A 26919-nucleotide genomic window follows, 5' to 3' on the forward strand; every position below is an offset into this window, starting at 1 on the left:
ATGGTTCCACCACAACAACAACAAGATTGCATTTATAGAGCACCTTTCACGTCGGGAGATGTCCCAAGGCGCTTGGGTCAGGACCCGAGCAGGGGGGAAATGGTCAGGGTGAGGGTAAGGATGGGAGGGAGCGAGGAGGGGGTACAGGATCGAGAGGGGAGGTGAAGGCACGGCTAAAGAGAAAGGTCTTGAGACCGGCTTTGAAGGAGGAAAGGGAGGAAGCGGCGAAGGCACTGGGGGATGGATTTCCAGAGCCTCGGGGCTGAGAGGCTGAAGGCCCGGCCACCGATGGTAGGGCGGTTGGGGCGGGGGATGTGGAGCAGACCGAAGCCAGAGGAACGGAGGGTAGAGGCGGGTAAGTAGGGGGATAGTAGGTCGGAGAGGTAGGAGGGAGCAAGGCCGTGAATGGCCTTGTAGGTGAGGATGAGGATCTTGAATTCGATCCTCTGGGGGATGGGGAGCCAGTGGAGGCGAGCGAGGGCGAGGGTGAGGGTGAGGGCGAGGGTGGGAGTGATGTGGTCGCGGTGTCTGGTGCGGGACAGTACACGAGCTGCAGAGTTCTGAATGACCTCCAGTGTGGAGGGAGGGCCGGGAAGGCCGACGAGGAGAGAGTTCCCATAGTCCAGCCTTGAGGTGATAAAGGCGTGGACCAGAGTTTCAGCCGCGTGAGGGGTGAGGTAGTGCCGTAGTCTGGCGATGTTCCGGAGGTGATGGAAAGCAGTGCCAGTTGTGGCGCGGATATAAGGAAGAAAGGACAGCTCAGGGTCGAAGAAAACGCCGAGGTTCCTGATGGCTTTGAGAGGTGGAGAGTGCGGAGCTGATGCTGTCAGCGCCTGAGGTGCGGATGCGCTGACGCGAGCCAATCAGGAGGGCCTCAGCTTTGCGAACATTGAGCTGAAGAAAGTTGTCTCTGGTCCAGGACTCGATGTTGGAGGTGTGGAGTTTAAGCAGCAGCTGCTGGCCTCTCTGCAGCCAATCAAGGTGGGCTCCAGGCGCTGGACGTATGGATGTGTGTCACAAACTCAGGCTCCGGGTAACACCTTCAGCAGCTGCCGCCCCAGCCTCAGGGTTTCCTCATCGGCTCTGAACTATCAGCTATCTGATAGACATCTGCCTTCAATGTGGGGGGAGGACCTTTACGGGGCAGCTTGTGACGTGCCGACCACCTTGATGTTCTCGAGGTCCAAGTCCAATGCCGTGTACCAGGCTTACTCAGCACCAGCTGCTTAGCGCAGGTCCTCATGTGAGGGGCCTCGGCAAATAGACAGTGGCACCAACTCCACCTCCAGGATACTCAGTGACAGGTCAGAGTAGGCCGGAGCCCTCGCTCCCTGCAGCCACTTGCCGTGTTTGCCACAAACTCATCTCACTGCTTGAACCCTGACTTTGCAGATGAGTCAGAGGAGCCTCTCCACTACAGCCCCAGGAGCTCAGATCCACAGTTTGCTCACAGGTCTGATACACCACAAGCTTGATCTGCATTGGGAATGATATGATAAGTCACAATACCAAATGCGTAGATTGGTATTATAATATAGCATCTTTTTATGTTGCAACATCTTAAGGTGCTTTCTGTAAAGTGTAGTGACTGTGGATGCACACAGCTTTGCCCCACACACAGCATGACCAATCAACTCATCCTGTTGGTAGGATATTCCAATGAGAGTATGGGATGTGTGATGGGCAGTGGATGGTCCAATGGAAGTGTGTACCCACTGGAGGTACTTGAACTAACTACACCACAACCACAGGTTTAATACACTGTCACTGCAACATTTGGACCTAATATCACAACTTTTTTTACAGCCTTAATTATGAGATCTTTAAAATCTAACTGAACAGGCAGTTGGGATGTTATTTTAATATCTCATCCACAGAACATCAACTCGGACCATGCAGTGTAGACCAGCATTGTATTGGAGTGAGTGCAACTCAAATTGCCAACATGGTGCTTAAACCCACAACCATCTGACTCACAAGTGAGATCGCTTCCAAATGAGGCAGGTTCATACCTAAAATTTAGATGTCTGATATCTGTATTGACTCCATATACAGACCTAGTATGCTACATTGCCAATCTCATTTACAATCCTAGTAACAGAATCATCTCAGTAAAGTTACACTGATTTTCATACTTGTATGTCAGGTCAGTTTTGTTCCATCGATCCCCAGCAATCACAAATCGTTTCTGACGGTTCTGCTTGCTATGCCCATTACCCTGCTGAGGGAGATCAGGAACACCACAGCGTCGGGGGTTCAGGAATGCCATCAAGCCGGTGTCACTGCTCTTGAACACAGCCAGTCCTGGGGGAGCCTTGTCCACCAAAGATCTGAAAAGGCCCGTGGACGAGAGATGTCTGTAATTCTGTTTCAGATCGTGAAAATGGAATTTCTGGAACCACGTCTGGAAGGAAAAGAAAAGTACAGTAAAAACCCTCTGCTGGAAAGTGCACTTATATAAATGTCAGACAAGTACTAAACCAGAAGAAATTATAGTTCAACAACAACAACTTGCATTTATATAGCACCTTCTCACGGGGTAGGTAGCATCCTGAGCGCTAGTATCTGTCATTACCCACCCCTCTTCCATCAGATAGGCCACCAACATTCACTGACCAGGCTCAATGGTGCCAATTGGGTACAGAATGTGATCAGTGCACCTTAGCAAAGAGTCCTCCTATTCAATAGAAATGGGGACAAGATTCAACCTCAAAAAAAGTAAGTTAGGATTACTTTGTTGATCAATTGCTCAACATTTCTTCCCTTCTCAATGCTTCCTCTACTTACAAAGGCAATGATTCATACAGGAGTATATTAATAACAATAAAAATTCTTATATGGTCCAATGCCTTTCAAGTTGGGAGGCTAACCCAAAGGATATTCTGTAACTGTGTTTTGAGCGTGAATGTGGCAGCCAATTTGTGCACAGGATGTCCCCCAAACAGCCATGAACTGAATGACTAATTTTACTTGGGGGATTGTTGGCCAGGACACCAGGTGAAATTCCCTTTTCTTTTCGAAGAGTGCCGTGGGATCTTTAATGTCCCACTGCACAGGCAGACAGGACGCAGACATCTGATCTTTAAACCTCCAAAAATGCAGCACATCACTAACACTGCATTGAAGTGTCAATTTAGACTATATGAGCTTCAAGTCCCGATGTAAGTAGAGTTAGAATGACCCCACACATATAGGGACGTCTAGAAGATGTGAAAAGCACCATATCAAATGCAAGGATTATTATTATTAATTGAGCCAGCCCTCTGCGATGGTCCTGGTAGTCTGGTTCCTGAGCCATGCGGGTCCACAATATTCTAGGGCATTGATGATGACAGCAAAGCCAGCCTGGCTCATTGGCAGGACCTGGAAGGGCAGACCAGTCACTGGGGGCAGGGAATCTGCCCACTCAGCTCCTGTTAACCCTGCAGTCAAAGCCCTAACGGCAATATCAATGGCAAGCTATGCTGGTTTAGCTGGTTAGACTCCAGCAGTTACCCCAACGCACACTCTGATGTCCTCAAGTCTTGGGTTTTGCCAACCTGCGCCTAATACTCTTCGGAATTAGATAAGTAGGATGTGTCCCTCGGGGAAGAGAAAGAAAGCGCATTCCATTCCAACAATCTATCTCTGAGATTTCCATGTGTAGGTGGGATACATGGTTTGGATACTCTTAAGCAACGGTGATGGGTTTTCGCATGTGTCAGACACATGGCTGGTAAAAAAAAATTATATATATATATTCTGAAGCAGGAGGGACTCACTTGATAATGATCAAGAGCAGGAACCCTGGAGGATTTTTATCTTCATCAATCCAGAGACATTGGAGCCAATCTTACCTCTACTTTCCTTCCATGCTGAGATTAGCTAACTCAGCCCACGTTCAAACTGTATAATGGTGATATTCACCAACAGACCCAGCTGGAAATACAGCTATTGCAGTCAGGTTTGGGAGAGTTACTGGGGAATCATTTTCTCTGATGCGCCCTTGTAATGTTCTTTCTATTTTCTGCTGCAATTTACTGAGAAAAGCTAATGGCAAAATATCAGAGATGTGTTTCTGGATATTATATATTGGGCAGGATTTCAAACAGCATCCATCATGTTCCTCAAGATCGAATATGAAAACTGATGCTTCAGGCCCTGAGTATACACAAGCAGCAAAACACACCCAGGAGGAGTATGTTTCATGGACTTTGTGGGGAAACGTTTTATTTTATTGAAGGAACATGCTCTAATGGACGGCATGATATACTTAGTTTAAATAGCCGTTCTGGTAAAAAAAAATATGAAATGATGGTAATACTCTATTGATAGAGGCATAATTTTCCCCACTTGGAATGGAAATGTCAATCTGTCTGGAAAATGTTCTGGTCAGGTTCAAATAATCATCTTAACAGCCACCCCTGGGAAATCATTCAGTATCTTTGGGAGACATTCTTCCAAACCTCTCATTTTACTCCCTGAGTAAAAATCTTGAATTCATGCCCTTTTGTTCTTGAATCCCCTATTAATGTAAAGAGGTTTTCATGATTAATTCTTTGAAGCCCTTTAAGCATCTTTAATCCTCTTTTAATAATCCATGCATTTGATATAGCGCTTTTCACGTCAGGAGGAAGTCCCAAAGCGCTTCACAGAACACACTGTAAAGTGAATTGACTGTATGTTTGTGGGCGAACGCGGCAGCCAATTGCGCACAGCAATGTCCCACAAACAGTCGTAGATTGAAAACGACCAATTTATTAAATTTATTTAAGAACCCTTTATTACACCATTCCTCAACCTTCTGGGGGTGGGGGATGGGTGCTAGCTGGGTGGGGGGGTGCTACCTGGAGGGAGTGGGGGCTAGCTGGGGGAGAGGCTAGTTGGAGGGGGTGGGGCTAGCTGGGGGGTGGGGGCTAGCTGGGGGCTAGCTGGGGGGCAGCTGGTGGGGGGGCTAGTTGGGGGGGTGGGGCTAGCTGGGGGGTGGGGGCTAGCTGGGGCTAGCTGGGGGGCAGCTGGAGGGGGGCTAGTTGGGGGGGCTAGCTGGGGGGTGGGGGCTAGCTGGGGGCTAGCTGGGGGGCAGCTGGTGGGGGGGCTAGTTGGGGGGGTGGGGCTAGCTGGGGGGTGGGGCTAGCTGGGGGCTAGCTGGGAGGGCAGCTGGTGGGGGGGGCTAGTTGGGAGGGGCCTAGCTGGGGGTGGGGGTAGCTGGGGTAGCTGGAGGTGGGGCTTGCTGTGAGGAGGGGCCAGCTGGGGGGTGGGGTAGCTGGGGGGTAGCTGGAGGTGGGGCTTGCTGTGAGGAGGGCCAGCTGGGGGTGGGGGTAGCTGGGGGGTAGCTGGAGGTGGGCTTGCTGTGAGGCGGGGCCAGCTGGGGGGGTGGGGGGTAGCTGGGGGTGGGGCTTGCTGTGAGCGGGGCCAGCGGTGGGGGGGGCTTGCTGTGAGGCGGGGCCAGCTGGGGGGTGGGGGTAGCTGGGGGGTAGCTGGAGGTGGGGCTTGCTGTGAGGCGGGGCCAGCTGGGGGGTGGGGGTAGCTGGGGGGTAGCTGGAGGTGGGGCTTGCTGTGAGGCGGGGCTTGCTGTGAGGCGGGGCTTGCTGTGAGGCGGGGCCAGCTGGGGGGTGGGGGTAGCTGGGGGGTAGCTGGAGGTGGGGCTTGCTGTGAGGGGGGCTTGCTGTGAGGCGGGGCCAGCTGGAGGTGGGGCTTGCTGTGAGGCGGGGCCAGCTGGAGGTGGGGCTTGCTGTGAGGCGGGGCCAGCTGGAGGTGGGGCTAGCTGGGAGAGGAGGGGAAAAGTGGCTGAAAGAGCTCTGACCACTCAGCTACAGGACTCCACTGTCCCACAAACAGCCATGAAATGAAATGACCAATTTTATTTGGGGGATTGTTATCCAGGACACTGGGGGAAACTCCCTTTTTTTTAATAGTGCCATAGGAACTTTAACAGGCACACTGGACCTTGGTTTAATGTCTCATCCGAAGGACGGCACCTCTAACAATTCAGCAACACCCCGGCACTGCATTGGAGCGTCAGCTTAGACTATATGAGCTCAAGAAGAGGGATTTTGAAGAGGTGACTGTGAGGGTTGATGAGGGAAATGCGGTGGATGTTATTTACATGGATTTCAAAAAGGCTTTTGACACAGTACCGCATAAGAGATTAATACAAAAATGAGAGGCTCACAGTATTAAGGGACAGTGGCAGTTTGGATTAGGAACTGACTGAGCGACAGAGAGCAGAGGGTGGTGGTTAATGGGTGTTTCTCGCAATGGGAGGAGGTGTGCAGCGGTGTCCCCCAGGGATCGGTATTGGGACCACTGCTCTTTCTAATATATATTAATGATCTGGACTTGGGCATAGAGAGCACTATTTCCAAGTTTGCAGATGATACCAAGTTAGGTCGGGTAGTAAATAGTGAGGAGGACTGTAATAATAATAATAATAATCCTTGCATTTGATATAGCGCTTTTCACGTGGGGAGGACGTCCCAAAGTGTTTCACAGAACACACTGTAAAGTGAATTGACTGTATATTTGTGGGCGAACGCGGCAGCCAATTGCGCACAGCAATGTCCCACAAACAGTCGTGGATTGAAAATGACCAATTTATTATTGTTTGGTTTTGGAGGGATTATTATTAGGCTCTGTGTGGAGTAAGGAAACTTGCCCGAGGTTTCGCCCTCTGCCTGGAATTGAACTCAGGTCTCTCACTTGCAAAGCGAGTGCTCAACCACTGAGCTACAGGACTCCACAATGATAATGATAATAATATATATGATAATAATCCTTGCATTCATATAGTTCCTTATTACTTTTTTNGGAACTTCTCAAAGTGTTTCGCATGATTTTACTGTAAAATGCAGTAACTGTATTTGTAAGCAAAGGTGGAAGCCAATTTATCCACAGCAATGTCCCACAATCAGTCATGATGTGAATGACTAATTTTATGTGGGGAAAACCTCCCTTTTCTTTTCAAATAGTGTCATGAGATTTTTACATCCTTCCGAACAGACAGGTGGACCTTGGTTTAATGTCACATGCAAAAGATGGCACCTCCGGCAACACAGGAAACCTTCAGCCAAGCATTAACGTGTCCGCCTGAAGTATGAAAGTTCAAAGTGCCGACATGAGGCATGAACCTATGACCTTTGGCTCAGAGGCGAGAATGCTACCAACTGAATCAAGGCTTTTTTTTACACACAATACAATTTACAATTCTGGAGTGCTTATTACCCCCGGAAAAGCAATCCGCCAATCGACTAACAACCAGGTTCCTATGTACTACTCGGTAAACAGAGGTTTGTGGAGTAAGGAAACTTGCCCAACGTTTTGCCCTGCCCAGGAATCAAACCCAGGTCCTCTCGCTTACGAGGCAAGCGCTCTAACCACTGAGCGACAGGTCTCCACCTATGATATTTAAGTCTTATCTTATGGGCTATTGTATATTTTGTATATTGTATATTTTTCATTATTCCATTTGCCAAAAATGTGCCTTTAAAGATCATTATAGTGATTGCAAGTTTATTAATTGACCCCAAGACCTGTATCTTCCATGATAAAAAGTTATTAAAAAATTGTAAGATAAAATTTGTAAACACCAACTATCTTGTACTGATCAGGGTGAATGTATGGACTGACAAGCTGGTATGTTGTAGTGACGTAATCCATAGGATAAAGGAGATGGAAACAGGAGCAATGCTTTTGGAGGCAACCGAGTATGCCCAGTCTCCAGTTATTAGTTAGTTACTGGTCGGGTTGAATGTCCTCCAGCCTAGTTTCTTGGTGATGAAGCCATTGCTCTCACTAACAAGGCAGGCAGAAGACCCCTGACATTTGGACTGGATTCAAATCCACCCCCTGCCTTTCTACTAATATTGGCAACGGGGGGTGCAAGCTGTAATGCTACAGCAATTCCTTCAACTCTGTGTGCATTTACATGATTTATTTAGACTCCATTATCTCCACCCTGACTTCCCTCAGTAACCTGGGATGCATCCCCGTCTGGACCGGGTGACTTATCTACCTTGAGCACTGACAGCCTTGTTAGAATCTCCTCTCGGTTTATTCTTATCCAATTTCTCTACCCTCTCCTCCGATACTGTGGCATTGGCTGCGTCCTCTTCTTTTGTCAAGACATATGAAAAGTACTCATTCAGTACGTCAGCCTCTGCCGCCACAGGAAGATTTCCTCTTTGGTCCCTTATTGGACCCACCCGACCTTTGACTAACCTTTTATTCTGTATCTGCTTATAAAATACCTTAGGATTCCCTTTTATGTTACCCCCTAATCTTTTCTCATACAATATCTTTGCCCCTCTTATTTCCTTTCTCTGTACTTTCTATATTCTATTTGATTACCTTCTGTATTTTGGACCCGACATGTATCATAAATCTCCTTTTTCTGTTTTATTTTAATCCCAATTTCCTTATTCATTCAGGGAGTTTTGGATGCCCTCCTTTCCCCTTCGTGGGAATGTACTTGTTCTGCTTTATACTTTTATTCCTTCCCTATCCCTCCTGAATCCATTGTAGCCAGGAATATTCAGCTCCCATTCCTGCTCTTGTTTGAGCCAGGTCTCTGTTATTGCCACCACATCATAACCCCATGTGGCAACTTGAGCCGCAGCTCACCAATATTATCTGTCACACTCCGTGCATTTATGCACATACAATCCAAGACCAACTGAGTCTGCTCTGAATTTCTCCCCCATCTAATCCCTCCTTTTTCTGGATTACTCCTGATCACATTGCTATTTGTCTCTCCCAGCCCTCTATGTAACTTGTACGTCCTCTCTAATGCTACATCCTGATTCCCTTCCCCCCTCAAAATTAGTTTAGACCCCTCCCCACAGCACTAGTTAACCTCCCTGTGAGGACATTGGTCCCAGCCCTGTTCAGGTATAACCCATCCACCTTGTACAGGTCCCACCTGCCCCAGAACTGGTCCTAATGATCCAAGAACTTGAAGCCCTCCTTTCTGCACCATTTCTCCAGCCATATATTCATGTGTTTGATTCTGCTGTTTTGATAGTCACTTGCATGAGGCACTGGGAGTAATCCAGAGATCACCACCTTTGAGGTCCTACTCTTTAGCTTCTTCCCTGGCTTCTGATACTCTCCCTGTAGGATCTCAGCCCTTTGTTTCCCTACATCATGGATCCCAACATGGACCATGACTTCTGGATGTTCCCCTTCCCCCTGTAGAATGTTTTGCATCTGTTCTGTGATGTCTTCAACCCTGGCACCAGGGATACAACAGACCATGCGAGAGTCACGTCTTTGGTTGCAGAAACACCCGTCTACTTTCACCATTATGTCCCCAATCACAATTGCATTGATAACCTGTGTCCCCCTCTGTATCCATTTGCTTTTGATTCCCTTCCCCAGAGGTGTCATTACAAGCAAGAGACCTGGGTTCAATTCCCGGCAGAGGGCGAAACCTCGGGCAAGTTTCCTTACTCCACACAGAGCCTAACAATAATCCCTCCAAAACCAAAAACAATAATAAATTGGTCATTTTCAATCTACGACTGTTTGTGGGACATTGTTGTGCGCAATTGGCTGCCGCGTTCGCCCACAAATATACAGTCAATCACTTTACAGTGTGTTCTGTGAAGCGCTTTGGGACGTTCTCCCGACGTGAAAAGTGCTCTATCAAATACAAGGATTACTATTATTATTATATTACCCTGACAGGTATTCAGTACAGAGAACTGGTTTGTGAATGCCGCACTCTCAGGGAATTTCTGCACTGTTCGTCCCCTCTTCCTACCATGCCATGAGGTTATCCACTCACTCTCATTCAAGATCCTCATCCTCACCTACAAGGCCATTCACGGCCTCGCTCCCTCCTACCTCTTCGACCTACTATCCCCCTACCTACCTGCCCGTACCCTCCGTTCCTCTGGCTCCGGTCTGCTCCACATCCCCCGCCCCAACCGCCCGACCATCGGTGGCCTTCAGCCTCTCAGCCCCGAGGCTCTGGAACTCCATCCCCCAGTGCCTTCACCGCCTCCTCCCTTTCCTCCTTCAATGCCGGTCTCAAGATCTTTCTCTTTGACTGTGCCTTCATCTCCCCTCTCGACTCTCTACCCCCTCCTCGCTCCCTCCCTTCCCTCCCCCTGACCATTTCCTCCCTGCTCAGGTCCTGACCCAACTATACAGCGCCTTGGGACGTCCTCCCGACGTGAAAGGCGCTCTATAAATGGAATCTTGTTGTTGTTGTTCTGAACCCTCTGTGGCTGTGGGGTGACCACTCCTGAATCATTCGATCCATGAACTCTTCAGTCTCTCGTATGCTATGTAGTGACACCAACCTCTCCTCAGTAATTGTGAGCCCAAGATCGAGCAGCCAGAGATACTTCTGAACATGTATCTGTCCAGGGCTCACAAAGCATCCTGGAGTTCCCATATGGCACACGTTGTGCGTGCAACTGGTCTCAGCTGCCAGGCCATATTTCCAGACATTTTTATATTAGTTTAATATAAATAATATATATTTTATAATTATGCATCTCTTTCCCCCCCTGTACTGAATTCCCACTCTCACCAAATTCCTTAACAGAATTCTCACTCTGCTCCACCTCATTCAGTTCCCTCTTCCCACTGCTGGGCTCTCTGCTCCTACTTTCTAGAAAGCCATTGTAAAAAGTGATGATTACCCCCTGTGTGCTTGGAGAAATGTGTTTGCTTGGAGCACTCGGTGACACCACAGAGGGGATTGAAAGAAAAGAAATAATTCTAATCATCAGGATGCATGGCAGATGAGGTGGTGTGTCTTTCACGTCGGCAGGACATCCCAAGGCGCTCGACGATGCGGTTGAGCACCTGAGCTGAGGAGCTGAGCCGAGGCAGGTGGGATGGGGAGGGGAAAAGATGACCAAAAGCGCGGTCGAAGAGTTGGGTCTTGACATGCTTTGAAAGAGGGGAGGGAGGGACCAAGTTGGAGGGACTCCAGGAATGGAGCTCCACAGAGCGGGGGCAAAATGGCGATGGTGGGGCAGATGAGGTAGTAGGTCATGAAGCAAGCTGGTGTTTGCTGGGCAAAGGGAATGGCTGGAGCGGGAGATCGCAGAGGTGGTTGGGCGGAGTGGGGGGATAATGGACTTTGAGGTACTTAAAAGATTGGCTGAGCTAAAAGTAGAAAAGTCACCCAGTCCATATGTGATGCATCCTAGATTGCTGAGGGAAGTTAGGCTGGAAATAGCTCTGACCACAATCTTTCAATCCTCTTTGGATATGGGAGTGGTGCCAAGGAGGGTTGTAAATATTACATCACTGGCAAAAAAAAGGAAACAGGGATAAGCCTGGTAACTATTGACCAGTCATCCTAATGTTGATGGTGGGGAAACTTTCCTGATTCCGAGGGCCCATCTTTGATTTCAGGATCAAGCAGCAAGGTGGATTTGTGATAAACAGGGGAAGGGGCTACAGAGAGCGAAGGCTCCGGCCTTTATTGATGTATTGCTGAGTGTCTAGTCTGGGGTGGCTTCACAACGGGCATATCTATTTGTCAGAGCCTTTCACAGGAGGATCTGGATAAAGCAATTGTTACTGAGTAGGTATTGGACGTGGATCTCTAGATCATCAAGGTGGATGAATTATCACAATCTATCCTGTAAAGGTCCTCCCACTTCGCTGAAGTCAAACAGCTAATGAGAAAGCTCTGAGCTTTGGGACGACAGCTGTTAAAAGGCTTTACCTGAGTTCTGTGTTTCTTAAAATGCATTAAAGGGATTGGAATGTACATTCCTGGCTTACAGAGAGGCCAGCAGCTGCTGCTCAAGCTCCACACTTTTAATTGGTGGAACCATCGCTCAATGGGTAGGGATGTGTGTCTGAGCTGTGGGCAGGAAGATGGTGGCAATGCTCACACACATTTTATGCTGAGCTGTGTTGCCCGCTAGGAAGCTGGTACCTACCAATCACTTACTGAAGCTCAAACCTGTGGTAGTTGGATGTCAAATAACCGATGACTGTCCGCCCTAATGGGATAAACAACAATAAATTCCATGTGTATAGCGCAGGGTCTCCTTGGGGCTGAACTGGCTCCAACATCACACGCGTGTCACTGGAATGTCAGAATTGAGTGCAGTCAGTGTGACTCAATGGCAAGTCTTGGAGGGGTGGGAATTCTTCACTCTCAGCATTAAAAGATACAATTTTTCCTGCTTTAAGGTGTTCTTAGTTTGTTTCCTAGGTCTGTGGTAGATTTTAATCTTCACAGAGGGATGTTAAGTGGTATGATTAACTTGCTTCTGGTATCTTAAATTTCAGTTTTAACAGCAAATTACCATAGCTCTTGCTAATCTCTGCCTAATACCCCTGTAATTAGATAACCAGTGTTCGTGTTCTTTTCTCTGGGAAGAGTGAGCGTATTCTGTTTTAGGCAGATGTAGATAATGTACATGGAGCTCTCAGTCTGGTTTGGATACTCTTAAGCATGGTGATGGGGTTTCTGCACGTATCGGACACCCAGTTTACAAAAAATAACAAGTGCTATATTTCCCTCATTGAACTCATTAATGTTTGCTCGATGCAGTGTATGCACCTACCGGCAGATGGCAGTATACTGCAGAACTTTATTACATAGTCTGGAATACAAAAATTATTCTGACTTGATAAAATATGTCCTGGTGTTCTGCAAAAAGGCCCCAGTTACTCCTGTTTTAATGTATTCTTATGGAGTCCTGTAACGAGACAGCCTGGCTTCGATTCCTGGCAGGGCGAAACATTAATAATAATAATCCTTGCATTTGATATAACGCTTTCATGTCTTCTAGACGTCTCAAAGCGCTTCACAGAATAGACTGCAAAGTGAACTGACTGTATATTTGTGGACAAAATGCGACAGCCAATTGTGCACAGCAGCGTCCCACAAACAGTCGTGGACTGAAGTGACCAATTTATTATTTTTTTTGACAAGTTTCCTCACTCTACACACCTCGGTTTACCTAGCAGTAAGTAGGCATCGCTTGTTAGGTGGATCGCTTTTCTGGGGGTAATATTACCTTAAAAAAAATTAAATCATAAGAATAATTTGGTCACTCAATCCATTTCAGTTTTAACAGTAAATCATCACACTTCAATCCCCCAAAAAATCAAGCTGGTCAAGGCAAGCTGGTTGACCTATTTGCTAATTACTCTTTAAAATGTATGTTTTGAACAAATGGTCAAAAGCAACGAGGAATGGTGGAAACAATCTGTTTGGATCTGTGTGCTAAATTACTCTGAGCCTTTGAAATATATGGTTTAACCAAATGGCTGGATGTTTGCATTCACGAATTTCAGTGAAGAATGGCATCAAATAGGCCAGGAGACAGATGTCTCGATCCAGATTTGTGGTGACTCGAAAAGTATAAAGTAACGAAGGAAAATCAGAAGAGCAGAATTCGGGAAGGGAGTAGCTTACCATAACCGCACTCAATCGATCACCGCACTCACATCCAGTCAGTCCCCTCCATCTCTTCCACAACAATGCAGTTCATCAATCATTAATCAGTTGATCAATGGTCACAGCTCAATCAAAAAAAATCTGCCTGTACTTGTGGATTCCATAGAAATCAGATACCAACACAGACTTATGCACACATTCATGCATATACAGAAATACATTCATAGACACAGGGGTCAAAATTCCAGTAATAATAATCATCCTTGCATTTGGTATCACACCTTATCATGTTGGGTTTGCCACAAATTGTACTCTGCAATTGTAAGTATAAAACTTTAACTGTTTAATATTTTGATATTTATTTAATAATATGCAATATTTTAATATTAGCTTTAATATATTTCTGCTTCTTGCTAACCTAATCAAATAGAATGAGGGTCTGGTCTTTGTCTGAGCTTTACCTCGAGATCCACAAAAAAAAGGACAGAACCTACAAACTTGGCACCCAAGCAGGGACCCTGATATATTAAAGACAGAGAAATACTAAAAGGTTATCGAGACTAACCAACTCATCAAACCCGGGAAATGTTGTGAAGGTTAGAAGCACGAGAAGGACCACACTGACTGCATGTCTGCACATGGACAGTGGACACAGGCCCAGTATATTCGGAGGATAATGGTAAAAAAAACGATTAATGGAAGAACAAACAATATAGAAAACAGAGTACCAGCTTCCCAAAGAAAGGGAACAATTTGTGGAAGTACAGGGTAGAGCAGCTCCATTTGAAACATGTAGTCGGATATTCACAGATTTAATACAGGAAAAGGAACTTAAATCAGGCAATGTGGTTTAAGGCATTAGTGATAAAAAATGCTCATTTAATGGGGTGCAGGAAAAGAAAGAACCATTAAAGGCCTGAAGCCACCCAATTAGTTATAAAATTGAATGTGAAAAAGTGGAACAGCAGAATAGTGACCTCAGAGCAACTGTAAAAACACAGACAGCCCTGGCAACAGAGGCTAGAGAAGGAGACTCCGTATCCCACACGGAATATCAGAAAGAAATACAGAAGCTTCAGCAGCAGTTAGCATGATGAGGAGCTCTATTGGGAAGGCATGGATGACGAGGTGACACGCTTGCTATCGTGATGATCTGCCTATAGGGACCAGGCAGATTGGCAACAATGCTCCCATGAATCCCATGACAAGTGGACTGTACCGGCCGCTGGTGATGTCCGGCAGTTTGCCAATCTACAGTAATGGTTCTGTACGACCCCAAACAGCTGTAGGAAGTAAATGACCTAAATTTGATGAAAGAGGAGATCCCACACAGTATCTCATAAACATAGGACCAGCAGCGCAGCTCAATGGTCTGGATTCACATCCAAGCCATGACCCACTCTGCCTTCCCTCATCTCCGTAACATCACCCAACTCCGCCACTACCTCACCCTCAGGCCGTTGAAACTCTTGTTCGTGCCTTCATCACCTCCAGCCTCGACTGTGCAAACTCCCTGCTTGTCGGCCTTCCCAACTCCTTCCTCCACAGCTGCAGATAATTCAGAACTAACTCTGCAGCCCGTGTCCTCTCCCGCACCAAACTCCGTGACCCCATCTCCCCCATTCTCGGCCGACTCCATTGGCTCCCTATTCTTCAGAGGATCCAGTTCAAGATCCTGGTCCTCACCTACAAAGCCCTCCATGGCCTCGCCCCACCCTACCTCTGCGACCTCCTAACCCCCTACCAACCCGCCCACTCCCTCCACTCAACCGGCTCCGGCTGCTCCACGTCCCCGACCCACCTGCCCCACCATTGGCGGGAGAGCCTTCGGCCACTCTGCCCCCAACCTCTGGAATTCCATCCCCCAATCACTCCGCCTCACCTCAGCCTCCTTCAAGGTTGTCGTTATTCTTGGATGAAAAAGAACAGATTAAGCTGCTCAGTGGACTTTATCAGCGGATATTTACAACGGGTTACCAGCTGATCAAAAAAGGGAGACAGAGCTGTGCCACAAGTACAGGAGGCAGTTTAAGGCCATTGGGTTTTGTAAGGGAAATCCAAGCAAATTAGTGTCAAGTGCAGACAGCAGACATATGAAAACCACTGTACATTCCACTAGAATGTGGGAATACTTCGACCGAGCATACGGTCCTGGTCTAGATAGAGGTAATGTGGAAAGCCCATGGAAACTAGATGTTAAGAGTGGTAATCACTCATTCCTTGCCGTATCTTCAGGTGACCTTAAAAGGCTTTGAGTCAGAAAATGACACCCACACTGAGGCATGGGTATTAAGGAAAATGACTCAAATGGAAAGTGAGACAGAGTGTAGGAGCAAAGACAAGAAGAAAGATGAACGGATTAACCAGGCAAAAACACGGAAGATTGAGTGTCCTGACAGGCAGGAAAACTGAGGTAGAGGAAGAGGATAAATGCAGGGTCAACAAAGGGGATTCAGCGGGAGCTGAGGAGTAGTAAGAGATAACTGGAATAATGGTCCAAACCATCAATATGATACTTGTGGGCAGTGCTCCGGGATGCTACCCCATGTGAAGAGCGCTATATAAATGCAAGTTGTTGTTGTTGTTGTTGAAGCACAGGCATGATAGATCACAATGCAGGTCAGAAATCACTTACCACCAATGTGTTAAACATTGTTGGAAAGATTGTTGCTCCAACCCACAGCAGAAAGGAGGTGGGGATGGATTTAAAGAATTAAGATAGCAGTTAACAGTGATCTGCAACAGGGGATTGAAAATTTAGATGGGAACAACTGCACAGAATACCATCTGTGCCTCCCGTACCCATGGACAGTCAAACTCAACAAGAGTCCAATTGAGGAATCGCCATAACAGTTGATGGTCCTCAGCCTCTGCCCGCTTAAGGTAGACAGTTATGAGCGACTTTATATCTCTGTTGTGATAGGAGGCCACCGCAAACCCTTTTTGATAGATACAGGAGCCTCCTGAACAGTCATAGCCGAGCCAGTCCCGAGAAACTTTTTAAAACTAAATTATATGGATACAGAACTGTCTGGGAGACAGACAGCAGAGAGTGGTGGTGAACGGTTGTTATTCTGACTGGAGGGAAGTGAGCAGTGGTGTACCCCAGGGATCGGTATTGGGGCCACTGCTGTTTGTGAGCTATATAAATGACCTGGACTTGGGTATAGGGAGGACAATTTCCAAGTTTGCAGATGATACTAAGATAGGAAAGGTAGTAACCAGTGAGGAGGATAGTAGCAGACGGCAAGAGGACATAGACAGACTGGTAACACGGGCAGACACGGGGCAGATTAAGGATAATGTGGAGAGATGCGAAGTGATGCATTTTGAAGGAAGAATGAGGAGCGGCGATATACGCTGATGGTACGATCTTAAAGGGGATGAAGGGACAGAGAGACCTGGGGGTCATATAGTAAATCTTTGAAGGTGGCCGGACAGACAGATACAGCTGTTAAAAAAGCATATGGGATACAAGGCTTTATAAATAGGGGCATAGAATACAAGAGTCAGGAAGTTATGATGAACCTTTATATAAAACACCGGTTAGGCCTCAGCGAGAGACTGTGTCCAGTTCTGGGCCCCACACTTTAGGAAGGATGTCAAGGCATTGGAGAGGGTGCAGAGGGGATTGACCAGAATGGTACCAGGAATGAGGGGCTTCAGTTATCAGGAGAGGCAGAGAAGCGAGGATTATTCTCCTTGGAGCAGAGAAGGTTAAGAGGAGACTTAATAGAAGTTTTCAAAATGATGAGGGGATTCGATAGGGTGAACAGGAGAAACTATTCCCACTGGCGGGTGAGTCGGTAACCCCAGGACACCGATTGAAAATAGTTGTTAAAGAAACAGAGGGGAGGGGAGGAGAAATGTTTTCACAGCGAGTTGTTGGGATCTGGAATGCATTGCCTGAAAGGCCGGTGGGAACCGATTCAATAACAACTTTTAAGAGAGAAGTAGATAATTATTTGTCAAAGACAAGTCTGCAGGGCTATGGGGAGAGAGCGGGGGAGTGGGGTTGATCAGGGCTATGGGGAGAGAGCCGGGGAGTGGGGTTGATCAGGGCTATGGGGGGAGAGGGGAGCAGTGGGTTGATCAGGGCTGTGGGGGGGGAGTGGGGTTGATCAGGGCTATGGGGAGAGAGCGGGGGAGTGGGGTTGATCAGGGCTATGGGAAGAGAGCAGGGGAGTGGGGTTGATCAGGGCTATGGGGAGAGTGGCGTTGATCAGGGCTATGGGGAAGAGTGGGGGAGTGGGGTTGATCAGGGCTATGGGGAGACAGTGGGGTTGATCAGGGCTATGGGGAGAGAGCGGGAGTGGGGTTGATCAGGGCTATGGGGAGAGAGCGGGGGGAGTGGGGTTGATCAGGGCTATGGGGAGAGAGTGGGGTTGATCAGGGCTATGGGGAGAGAGTGGTGGAGTGGGGTTGATTTGGAAGCTCTTTTCAAAGAGCGGCACAGACACGATGGGCCGAATGGCTCCTTCTGTGCTTTATAATTCTATGATTCTGTGATTTACAGGGAACAGAGTGGCATCATTGCCAATACCATATACTATGGACACTCTCAAGTTTAGATGGCCATGTGTTTTAATGCCGTTGGTCAGTGACCACAGTATTTTAGGTTTGGATCTTATGACTGCACAACATTTAGTGATAGGTCTTGCAAATTCAATTCTATGGCAAGTACAAGAAGAAAAGGAGAAGGGAATGTCACCACCTCCACTTATCCCTGACTACTAACCACTAACAGGGCAGCTTTTGCTGAACATAAGCATGATTGTGGTGAAATGAAGGGACAGATTGAAATTCAAACTTGATCCCCATATCTACAAAAACTGTATTGCTTGGAGATAAAAAGGCTGTTCCCTATTGGAGGCTGGAGGGTGGGGGCTGAGGCAAGAACTCTTTTTAACTCTTCCACTGCCTTCCACCGGATGGCTTACTGCTCCATCCACCAGACATGGAGTCACACATCCAATTGTTGCATGAACTTTTAAAATTGCTACAATCCGCAGGACTAAAGCTCAACCCCAAAAAGGCACAAATTGCGCAAGATTCAGTTACATTTTGGGCGTCCGAATTGGGAAGGACGGGCGTGGCCCAGATGAGCACAAGGTACAGGTTGCCCAGTGACTACCTTTACCCTTTTCTGTGACATCCATTTTGGGGACTGGGGGGATATTGCAGTGACTTTATTGAGGATTTTGTAACCCTTTGTGTTCCTCTTTATGTACTGTTAGATAAGGTCATTGAATGGCAGTGGACTCCAGTCTGTACTCAGGCAGTGGAAGAGTTAAAAAGAGTTCTTGCCTCAGCCCCCATCCTCCAGCCTCCAATAGGGAACTGTCCTTTTATCTCCTAACCCCAGCGACAGACTTCGCTCTGTCAGCAGTTTTATTACAACACAAACATGGGAAACTGTGTCCTATTCTGACGCATCCAGAGTCCTGACCCCAGGGGAACTCAATTGCTCAGCATGCAAAAAGCATTTAATGATAACTTTTTGGGCTATATTGTGGGGCTCTCACCCCTCAGCTTATTCACCCGCCACACACACACACACACAGGATGGTTATTAGACTCTGTCTGAAGGATGGGGCCATGTCCAATGTTCAACTGACAATGATGGACCTTCTGCTACACAAGGCTGTGATATAACTGTAAAGCCACCTACCCTCTGCTTTTGGTCAATAGTTTGTTCTATTTATGTCCCAGAACTTGATTTGCAGATAGTAATAATAATAATACAGATCTCTACAAAACTCCCACCCAATTTGTCAGTGCAAGCGGCTGAACTCACTGCTGTGGTTTCATTGGACGGTGCAATTCATCCTCTCGAGCCTGTTCCACCATTGTATAAGATCATGGCTGATCTGTACCTCAACTCCAATTACCCGCCCTTGCCCCATATCCCTTGATACCCTGACCTAACAAATATCTATTCACCTCAGTCTTGAAAATATGAATGGATCCAGCATGCGCAGCCTTTTGGGGGAGAGAATTCCAGATTTCCACTATCCTTCGGGTGAAAAACTGCCCCTGATTTCACTCCTAAATGGCCAAGCTATCATTTTAAGATGATGCCCCCTTGTTCTGGATTCATACGCAATTCTCTGACTGAATAACTCCCTGTCTGGTAAGTCATTTCCCACGGCACCTTTATTACTGGCAATTTTGAGTATGGCACAACAGCGTAAGAGATTAATTGCAGTTAATAAGGTAAAAGCTCACACAGAAACTGCACCATATTGGAACAGAAATGCAACAGCTGACTTTCTGATGAAAGGTGGAGGTTTTCCTGGAGATTTCTGGATGCCCTCATCTGTTTTTCCCCCAATCTACACCTGTCGCTGAGGGAATCCCTCACCAATGTGAACCCCTCGATTTACAAGGAGCTCAAAAACTTGAGTATTGTACAAACAATAAAAGCCATTCAACCATCGACACCCATCCCCAAGCCATATTGTCGATATGCTTCAAATCTTCTGGTAATCAGGGCTTACATTTCTACTACTAACTGTGGGTCATCTCTGAACCATTGCATAAACAATTTTTATACCAGGTCCAGAATGTCCGAACAGCAGGACATCAATCCTCACAACATACACTTCCTCTAGACTCAGACCCATGGCCTAGTGGCTGGTATGTTCAGGTGATATTGATCATTACTGCACCAACTGTTTAATGTGTAATCAAAGCAGAAGTTACTAGGAACAGGCACCTGCTGAGTGATCCCAGCGACTTCTGTTCTTATTTCAGTTTCCAGCATCTGCAGTATTTTGTTTTTTGTTTAATCTGTGCTCAGTTCAATCCTGATTCAAATACAAAGACAGCATTTTTACAACATCCCAGGCCCCCAGACAGGCCCTGGACTAATCTACAGATTGATTATGTTGGACCATTGCCTCTCACATCGCACATGTAATCCCACATTCTGCTGGTGATCGACACTTGCACCCTGCACTGGCCAAGCCATGGCAAAGAGTTTAGTACAACATATCTTCACCTAATGGGGTCAAGAGTAGGCCCTTCAGGCCCTCGAGCCTGATTCGCTGTTCTATTAGATCATGGCTGATCTGCACATCCACTCCAAATGCCCTTAATGATGTCATATTAATCAGCTCAAACCATTTTGAGTCCTGTAGCTCAGTGGTTAGAGCACTTGCCTAGCAAGCGAGAGACCTGGATTTGATTCCTGGCAGGGCGAAATGTTGGGCAAGTTTCCTTACTCCACACGCCTCTGCTTACCAGCAGTAAATACGAACCGAGTTGTTAGTTGATTGGTGGATCACTTTTCCAGGGTAATAATTCCTTCAAAAAATAATAATAAATTGGTCACTTCAATCTATGACTGTTTGTGGGACTTTGCTGTGTGCAATTGGCTGCCACGTTTCACCCACAAAATATACAGGAAATTCATTTTACAGTACATTCTGTGAAGTGTTTGGAAACATCTTAAAGACATGATAACACGCTACAGCAAATGCAAGGATTATTATTATTATTTCCTCCCGCCTTCCCTAAACCCCGAAACCCACTCCTGTTTGTGCTCTCACCCAAATGTTGCCCTCATATTTGGGATGACATAGGGGGAGGGATGTCTCCCTCTCCTGCTTCCAATGACGGACGATCTGCAACGTTGGGAGCAGCAGCTCAGCCCAGTGAGATTACAACACAACCAGCTCCCCCATGGCCAAGCAGGACACCGCCACACACCGACAACACCGGGAAGCAGGACGCCCCCCGGACACCACCATACACCGGCAACATCAGTTACAACAGCTCAATCGAGCGCATGTTCTACACAACCCAAGTAATCCCGAGACCAATGCCACACACTCTTTGCATGTCTTGGGCGAGAATGTTTTAAAGGAATGAAAGCAGGAACCTGCTATGGTCATAAGGAAAGATGCTAAATGGAGAATTCCAAATTTGGAATGTTGTGAAGACAGGACACCGTGGATCATGTTGATGTGATATATTTGAAGCCGAGCAGAGGATTTGTGGGAGATCTGTGGATCAACCGTATTTAGATGTCCAGTTGAATTGACAGTACCAAGCAGCAAGCGCTGAGGTGAAGAGGAAAGAGAGCGGTTCGATGCCCAGCGTGGCTGCACAGCAAGGTACCTGCAGAAGGGGTCTCAAGATGTAGCTACAAAGTGTTCCTGGGATGAGTGGTATAAGATTATGTTTGCAATGCTTAATATTTTTAAGTCTTTTAATTAATCTCATAAGGCATTTTTACCAATCTCAATTAGCGTAAACCCCTTAGTGAGAAATTCATTTACTGCTCTCTGCTTAACATGTAGAGCAATGCTAGCCTACATTCTGAACTGTTGACTTGTGCGTCCATTTAGTGTAAAGAAAAACTTTCCCAACAGTGGAGGATATGGTGGAATCTTGTAGCTCAGCGGTTAGAGCACTCGCCTCGCAAGCAAGACGATGGTCTTGGGTTCGATTCCCAGACAGTTCGAAAAGTTGGGCAAGTTACCTTACTCCACACGCCTCTGTTTACCCAGCAGTAAGTAGGAACCCGGTTGTTAGTCGATTGGCAGATCGCTCTTCCAGGGCTAATAATGCTTTCAAAAAGATAAAAATAATAATTTGGTCACTATAATCTCGTTTGTGAGACACTGCAGTGCGCAATTGGCTGCCACATTTCGCCCACAAAATATACAGTCAATTTACTTTACACTATATTCTGTGAAGCGCTTAATTCCCAGGTGAAAACTAATTTTGTCCTTGATTATAGTCTCCAGAAGCTTCTCCACCATTGATATTAGGCTGACTGGCCTGTAGTTACCAGGTTTATCCCTCTCCCCCTTTTTGAACAGGGAATAAGATTTGCAACCTCCAGTCCTCAGGCACCACCCCAGTGTCCAAGGAGGATTGAAAGACTGTGGCCAGAGTCTTCGCTATTTCCACCCTTGCTTCCAGCAATCTAGGATGCATCCTGTCCAGACCGGGTGACTTTTCTACCTTGAGCGTTTCCAAACTTTTCAGTACCTCCTTTCTATCTATTTTTATCTTATCCAATTTCCCTACTCTCTCCTCCGATACTGTGACATTGGCTGCATCTTCTTTTGTGAAGACAGATGCAAGGTACTCATTCAGTACCTCAGCCATGCCCTCTGCCTCCACAAAAAGCTTTCTCTTTAGGTCCCTGATCAGCCCTACCCTTGCTTTGACCGTCCTTTTACTCTTTATGTGTTTATAGAAGATTTTAGTGTTCGCTTTTATGTTACCTGCTAATCTTTTCTCATACAATCTCTTTGCCCCTCTTATTTCCTTTTTCAGTTCTTCTCTGTACTTTCTGTATTCTATTTGATTCTCTAATGTATTTTGAACCAAACATTTATCATAAACCTTTTTTTGTTTCATTTTCATCCCAATTTCTTTAGTCATCCAGGGAGCTCTAGCTTTGGATGCCCTACCTTTCCCCCTCGTGGGAATGTGTTTGGCCCATCCCTATTTCCTCTGGTTGCTCATTTGCCATTTTACCCATCAATCTTGGTTTCCAGTCCACCTGGGCAAGATCCCTTTTCAACTTAGCCTCTTCCAGTTGAGTGCCTTCACTTTTGATTGCTCCTTGTTCCTTTCCAATAAGTACTCTAAACCTAATGATGTTGTGATCACTGGTGTCCAGATGCTCTCCTACTGAAACCTGCTCCACTTCATTCCCCAGAACTAGATCCAGCACTGCTTCTTTCCTCGTTGGGCTGGAAACATATTGATCCACAAAGTTATCCTGCACACATTTCAGGAATCCTTGCCCCTCCTTGCCCTTTACACTGTTAGTTTGCCAGTCTATGTTAGGGTAATTGAAGTCCCCCATTATCACTTCTCTATTGGATTTGCTCCTCCACCTTCGTCCCATATATTCTACAATTCTAAATTGCTGTGGAAAGGTTCAGCTTAGGATGAAGTTTAAAGGAAAAAGCCAGTTTGTGGTTCCTGTTTTCTTCACATCTACTTATCTGTAGATGTGGTTCCTGTTTGTGGTTCCTGTTTCTTCACATCTACTTATCTGTATCCTGGTTTATGATGTTGCAACCTCTCGATGTATCCTAATAAACTCTCCCACTTGCCATATTCTGTACTGCCTATTAATTATCAGTATACATAGTGATATGTGATGAATTTCAGCCACCTGACCTAGACCACGATACAGATAGGAAAACATCTCCATGGCGACCTAGAGAGATCAATCTTAAAATGCATGAAGTTAACTTAAAACTAAAAGGGCAGAAAGAGACCATGTCAATTAAATGTTTTGAAAACTCTGAATACATGCAAGAAATGCAAAAAGGGTTTTTTGAACAAAAGATAAACAGGAAACATAAATTCCAATTAAGAGATAGGCTGACAAATATTATCCTGTTTGTCAGCATTATCAATAAGCAGTGGAGTCTTTTGATTGCCCAGTCCAGCCCACCCCACTCCATAGTTTTGTGTTGTTTTGAGGGTTAGAGATTCAGCTGACTTGGAGCCTGTAAAGCTCCCAACACAGCACTGGGAATACTGATTTTTGGGTGGGCAATCAAATAACTCCACTGATTCAGAGGCAAAAGTGCTACCAACTGATCCAGGCTGCATCTACACGCTTATAATTTACTGTAAAATGTAGTGAATGAATTTTGTAGTTTGGAAAAATGGGTCTTATTTATATTATCCCTTTCATTAGGATTATGGAACTTCTTACTTCTCCCACACTATTCTTTTCCTCTTAGAATCTAAACAAAAATAATTCTTGCACTTGGTACAACACCTTTCACTTTGGGACAACATCCCAAGGTGCTTTACAGTGTTTACTGTAAAGTGTAGTGACTGTGTATTTGTTGGTCTGTCTCTTCAGGTAGACGTTAAAGATCCCATGGCACTATTTGATAGAGAAAGGCGTTTCTCCCAGTGCTCACTCCATGGCTGTCTGTGGGACATTGCTGTCTGCAAATTGACTGCCATGTTTAACCCACAAAATACATAGTTAATCCACTTTACAGTATATCCTGCTTTAAGACATCTCGATGATGTGATAAGGCACTATATAAAATGCAACAATTATTATTATTTTCTCCAATGCCCTTCTCGACAGTCTCCCTTGCTCACCATTCACAAAATCCAACCGAACCAAATCATTGCCACCTCAACCAGCTCTGCCTCCCCATCCCCCCTATCGTCTTCATCCACCCCATCCCCCAGTCCTCATCAAGCTCCATTGCCTCCCTGTCAAAAAACTGATTGGTTTCAAGATTCTCAAACTAACCTTCATACCATAATCATTCCCTACCTCTACAACCAGCTCACACCCACTCCTCAACCTGCCACCTTTGCTCAGCTGGCTCAGGGCTTCTCCACATCCCTTGACCTCTCTGCTCCACTATTGAAATCTTGTTTTCAACCAATAAGCCCTGAACCTCTGGAACTCCTGAACTGAATCCTCTACTTCACCCTGTATTTGCCCTTCTTTGCCCAGCTTGTGTCCTCTCCTGCACCAGGCTCCATGACCCCATCACTTCCAATCTCGCCCGGCTCCACTGACTCCCAATCCCGCAGAGGATAGAATTCAAAACAAAATCGTCATCCTCATCTTCAAGGCCCTCCACGGCCTTGTTCCTCCCTATCTATGTGACCTGCTGATCCCCATATCAACTTGTCCACTCCCTCTGCTCAGCAGGCTCTGGCCTGCACCACCATCGGTGGCCGGGCCTTCAACCTCTCTGCCCCCACCCTATGGAACTCCATCCCACAGTCCCTTCACCTCGCTTCCTCCCCTTGCCTCCTTCAAGGTGCACCTCAAAACACTCCTCTTCAACCAAGCCTTCAACCAACCTCTTACCACTACCTTCCCTGCCCTCCACCCTCCCTGATCCCGACCCCCAGTTCGGGTCCAAATCCCTGAGTGTCCAGCACGTTGGGACATCCTCCCGAGGTGAAAGGCGCTGTACAAATGTAATTTTGTATTTTGTATTGCATTGTATCTTCAGATGGCACCTTGAAGAGTTTCCTCTTCAACTATGCCTACAGCCTACAGTCCTTTCTCCTCGGCTCAGCTTCAAAACATGCTATTGTTAAGAACTCTGAGATGCTGCCCCACATGAAGGGAATTACATAAATGCTACTGATGAACCTACAACCTTCTGATTCTGAGGCAACAGCGCTACCAACTGAGCCAGGCTGACATCTACAGGCTTATAAATCTCAAACTTGATGTCATGCAACCTTGATTTTATTTCTCTTACTCGTTTCCTTTTTAAACTGTGTTGGAGCCTTCATGTGAGTTTACAGTCCTGCAACATACAGTACAGATGGGTGGGTGGGTTTTCAGCCATTTATTGCCTGCACTCTGGAACTTCATTCCCAGGTCCCTGGTTCCCCAGAGTCACTCTCTCCCCTCTTTTTCAAGGTATGCCTCAAAACATACCCCTGAATGACCATGCATTTGATTACCTTTCCCCCACTCAGCCCCACCTCCTCAGATCTTGTGCCCAGCCAGAACTGTCAAGCACGTTGGGTCATCCTCCCAACAAGTATAAATTGTATTGTATTATAATTCACGATGGGAGGAAAGAGCCATCTTTGCGGCTCTAACCACCTCAACCTCCCCTATTTCTCAGACTTACCGAACTAGTGCGTAACCTGGACGTCAGGTTCGACCCACAGCTGTCATTCCTTCCCCACATCTGGTCCCTGACCAGGACCGCCTTCCTCCACCTCCACCACATTGCCCGACTCCAACCGTACCTGACCCCAGTCGAAACCTTCATGCATGGGTTAGTCACTTTCCACCTCAACTATTCAAATGCCCTCCTCGCCGGTCTCCCCAGCTCTACCACCCACAAAATCCACCCAATCCAAAACTCTACCACCCACATACTGACCTGCACTAAACTCCAGACCCCGATTACACCAGCTCTAGCCGGGCTCCACTGGCTCCCTATTGCCGAATGGATCGATTTCAGGATCCTCACCCTCATCTTCAAATCCCTTCATGCCCTGGAACACCCCACCTCACCCCCCCCAACTCTCCAACGTGCTTATCACACAATCTACACCCACTGCCACTGCTTGACTGGTTCTGGCCTCCTGCATGTCCCTCTATTCCACCTCGGTGGCCGCGCTTTCAGCCACTACACCCTGAAACACTGAAACTCTACCCCTCCACCTTGCTTCTTCCTCCCCTATCTTCAGATCATCCCTGAAGACCTTCCTCTTCAACCAGTGCCTGCGATCACCTCCTATCACACCCCAGCTCGATGTCATGCTCCGACATTGTCAAGCGTTCTGGGAGCTACCCTGTGTGAGGGGCACTATATAAATGCAGGTTGCTGTGTATTTTCAGTATAGTAGGAAACTAGGACTGAGTACAGAAAGTAATTGTTCTCGACTCCCTGCTGACAGAGTAATAAATAGTTAATTGTGAGGTTTCTTTTACCAATCGCAGCTTTTTTGTCTTGTTTCTTCACTTTTTTACAGCTAATTTTTTTAAATAGCATCATCCAGTATATCAAATACCTGAGGGAACGTGTCAGTACCTGTGCCTCCTGTACCTATTGCCGATATCA

The 26919-nt window shown here is 46.6% G+C and overlaps 1 protein-coding gene across 1 annotated transcript in view; it reads right to left on the reverse strand.

Annotated features, from left to right (window-relative positions):
* LOC103190609 (stromelysin-3) overlaps positions 1–26919 on the reverse strand; it is a 66651-nt gene that overhangs the window by 38713 nt on the left and 1019 nt on the right. Inside the window, exon 2 of the mRNA XM_042337441.1 lies at positions 2136–2404. Within this exon, the coding sequence (XP_042193375.1) occupies positions 2136–2404 (269 nt within the window). The remainder of the gene's footprint in view (positions 1–2135; positions 2405–26919) is intronic.

This window comes from Callorhinchus milii, unplaced genomic scaffold, assembly GCF_018977255.1.
Source record: "Callorhinchus milii isolate IMCB2004 unplaced genomic scaffold, IMCB_Cmil_1.0 Scaffold8, whole genome shotgun sequence".
NCBI lineage: Eukaryota > Metazoa > Chordata > Chondrichthyes > Chimaeriformes > Callorhinchidae > Callorhinchus > Callorhinchus milii.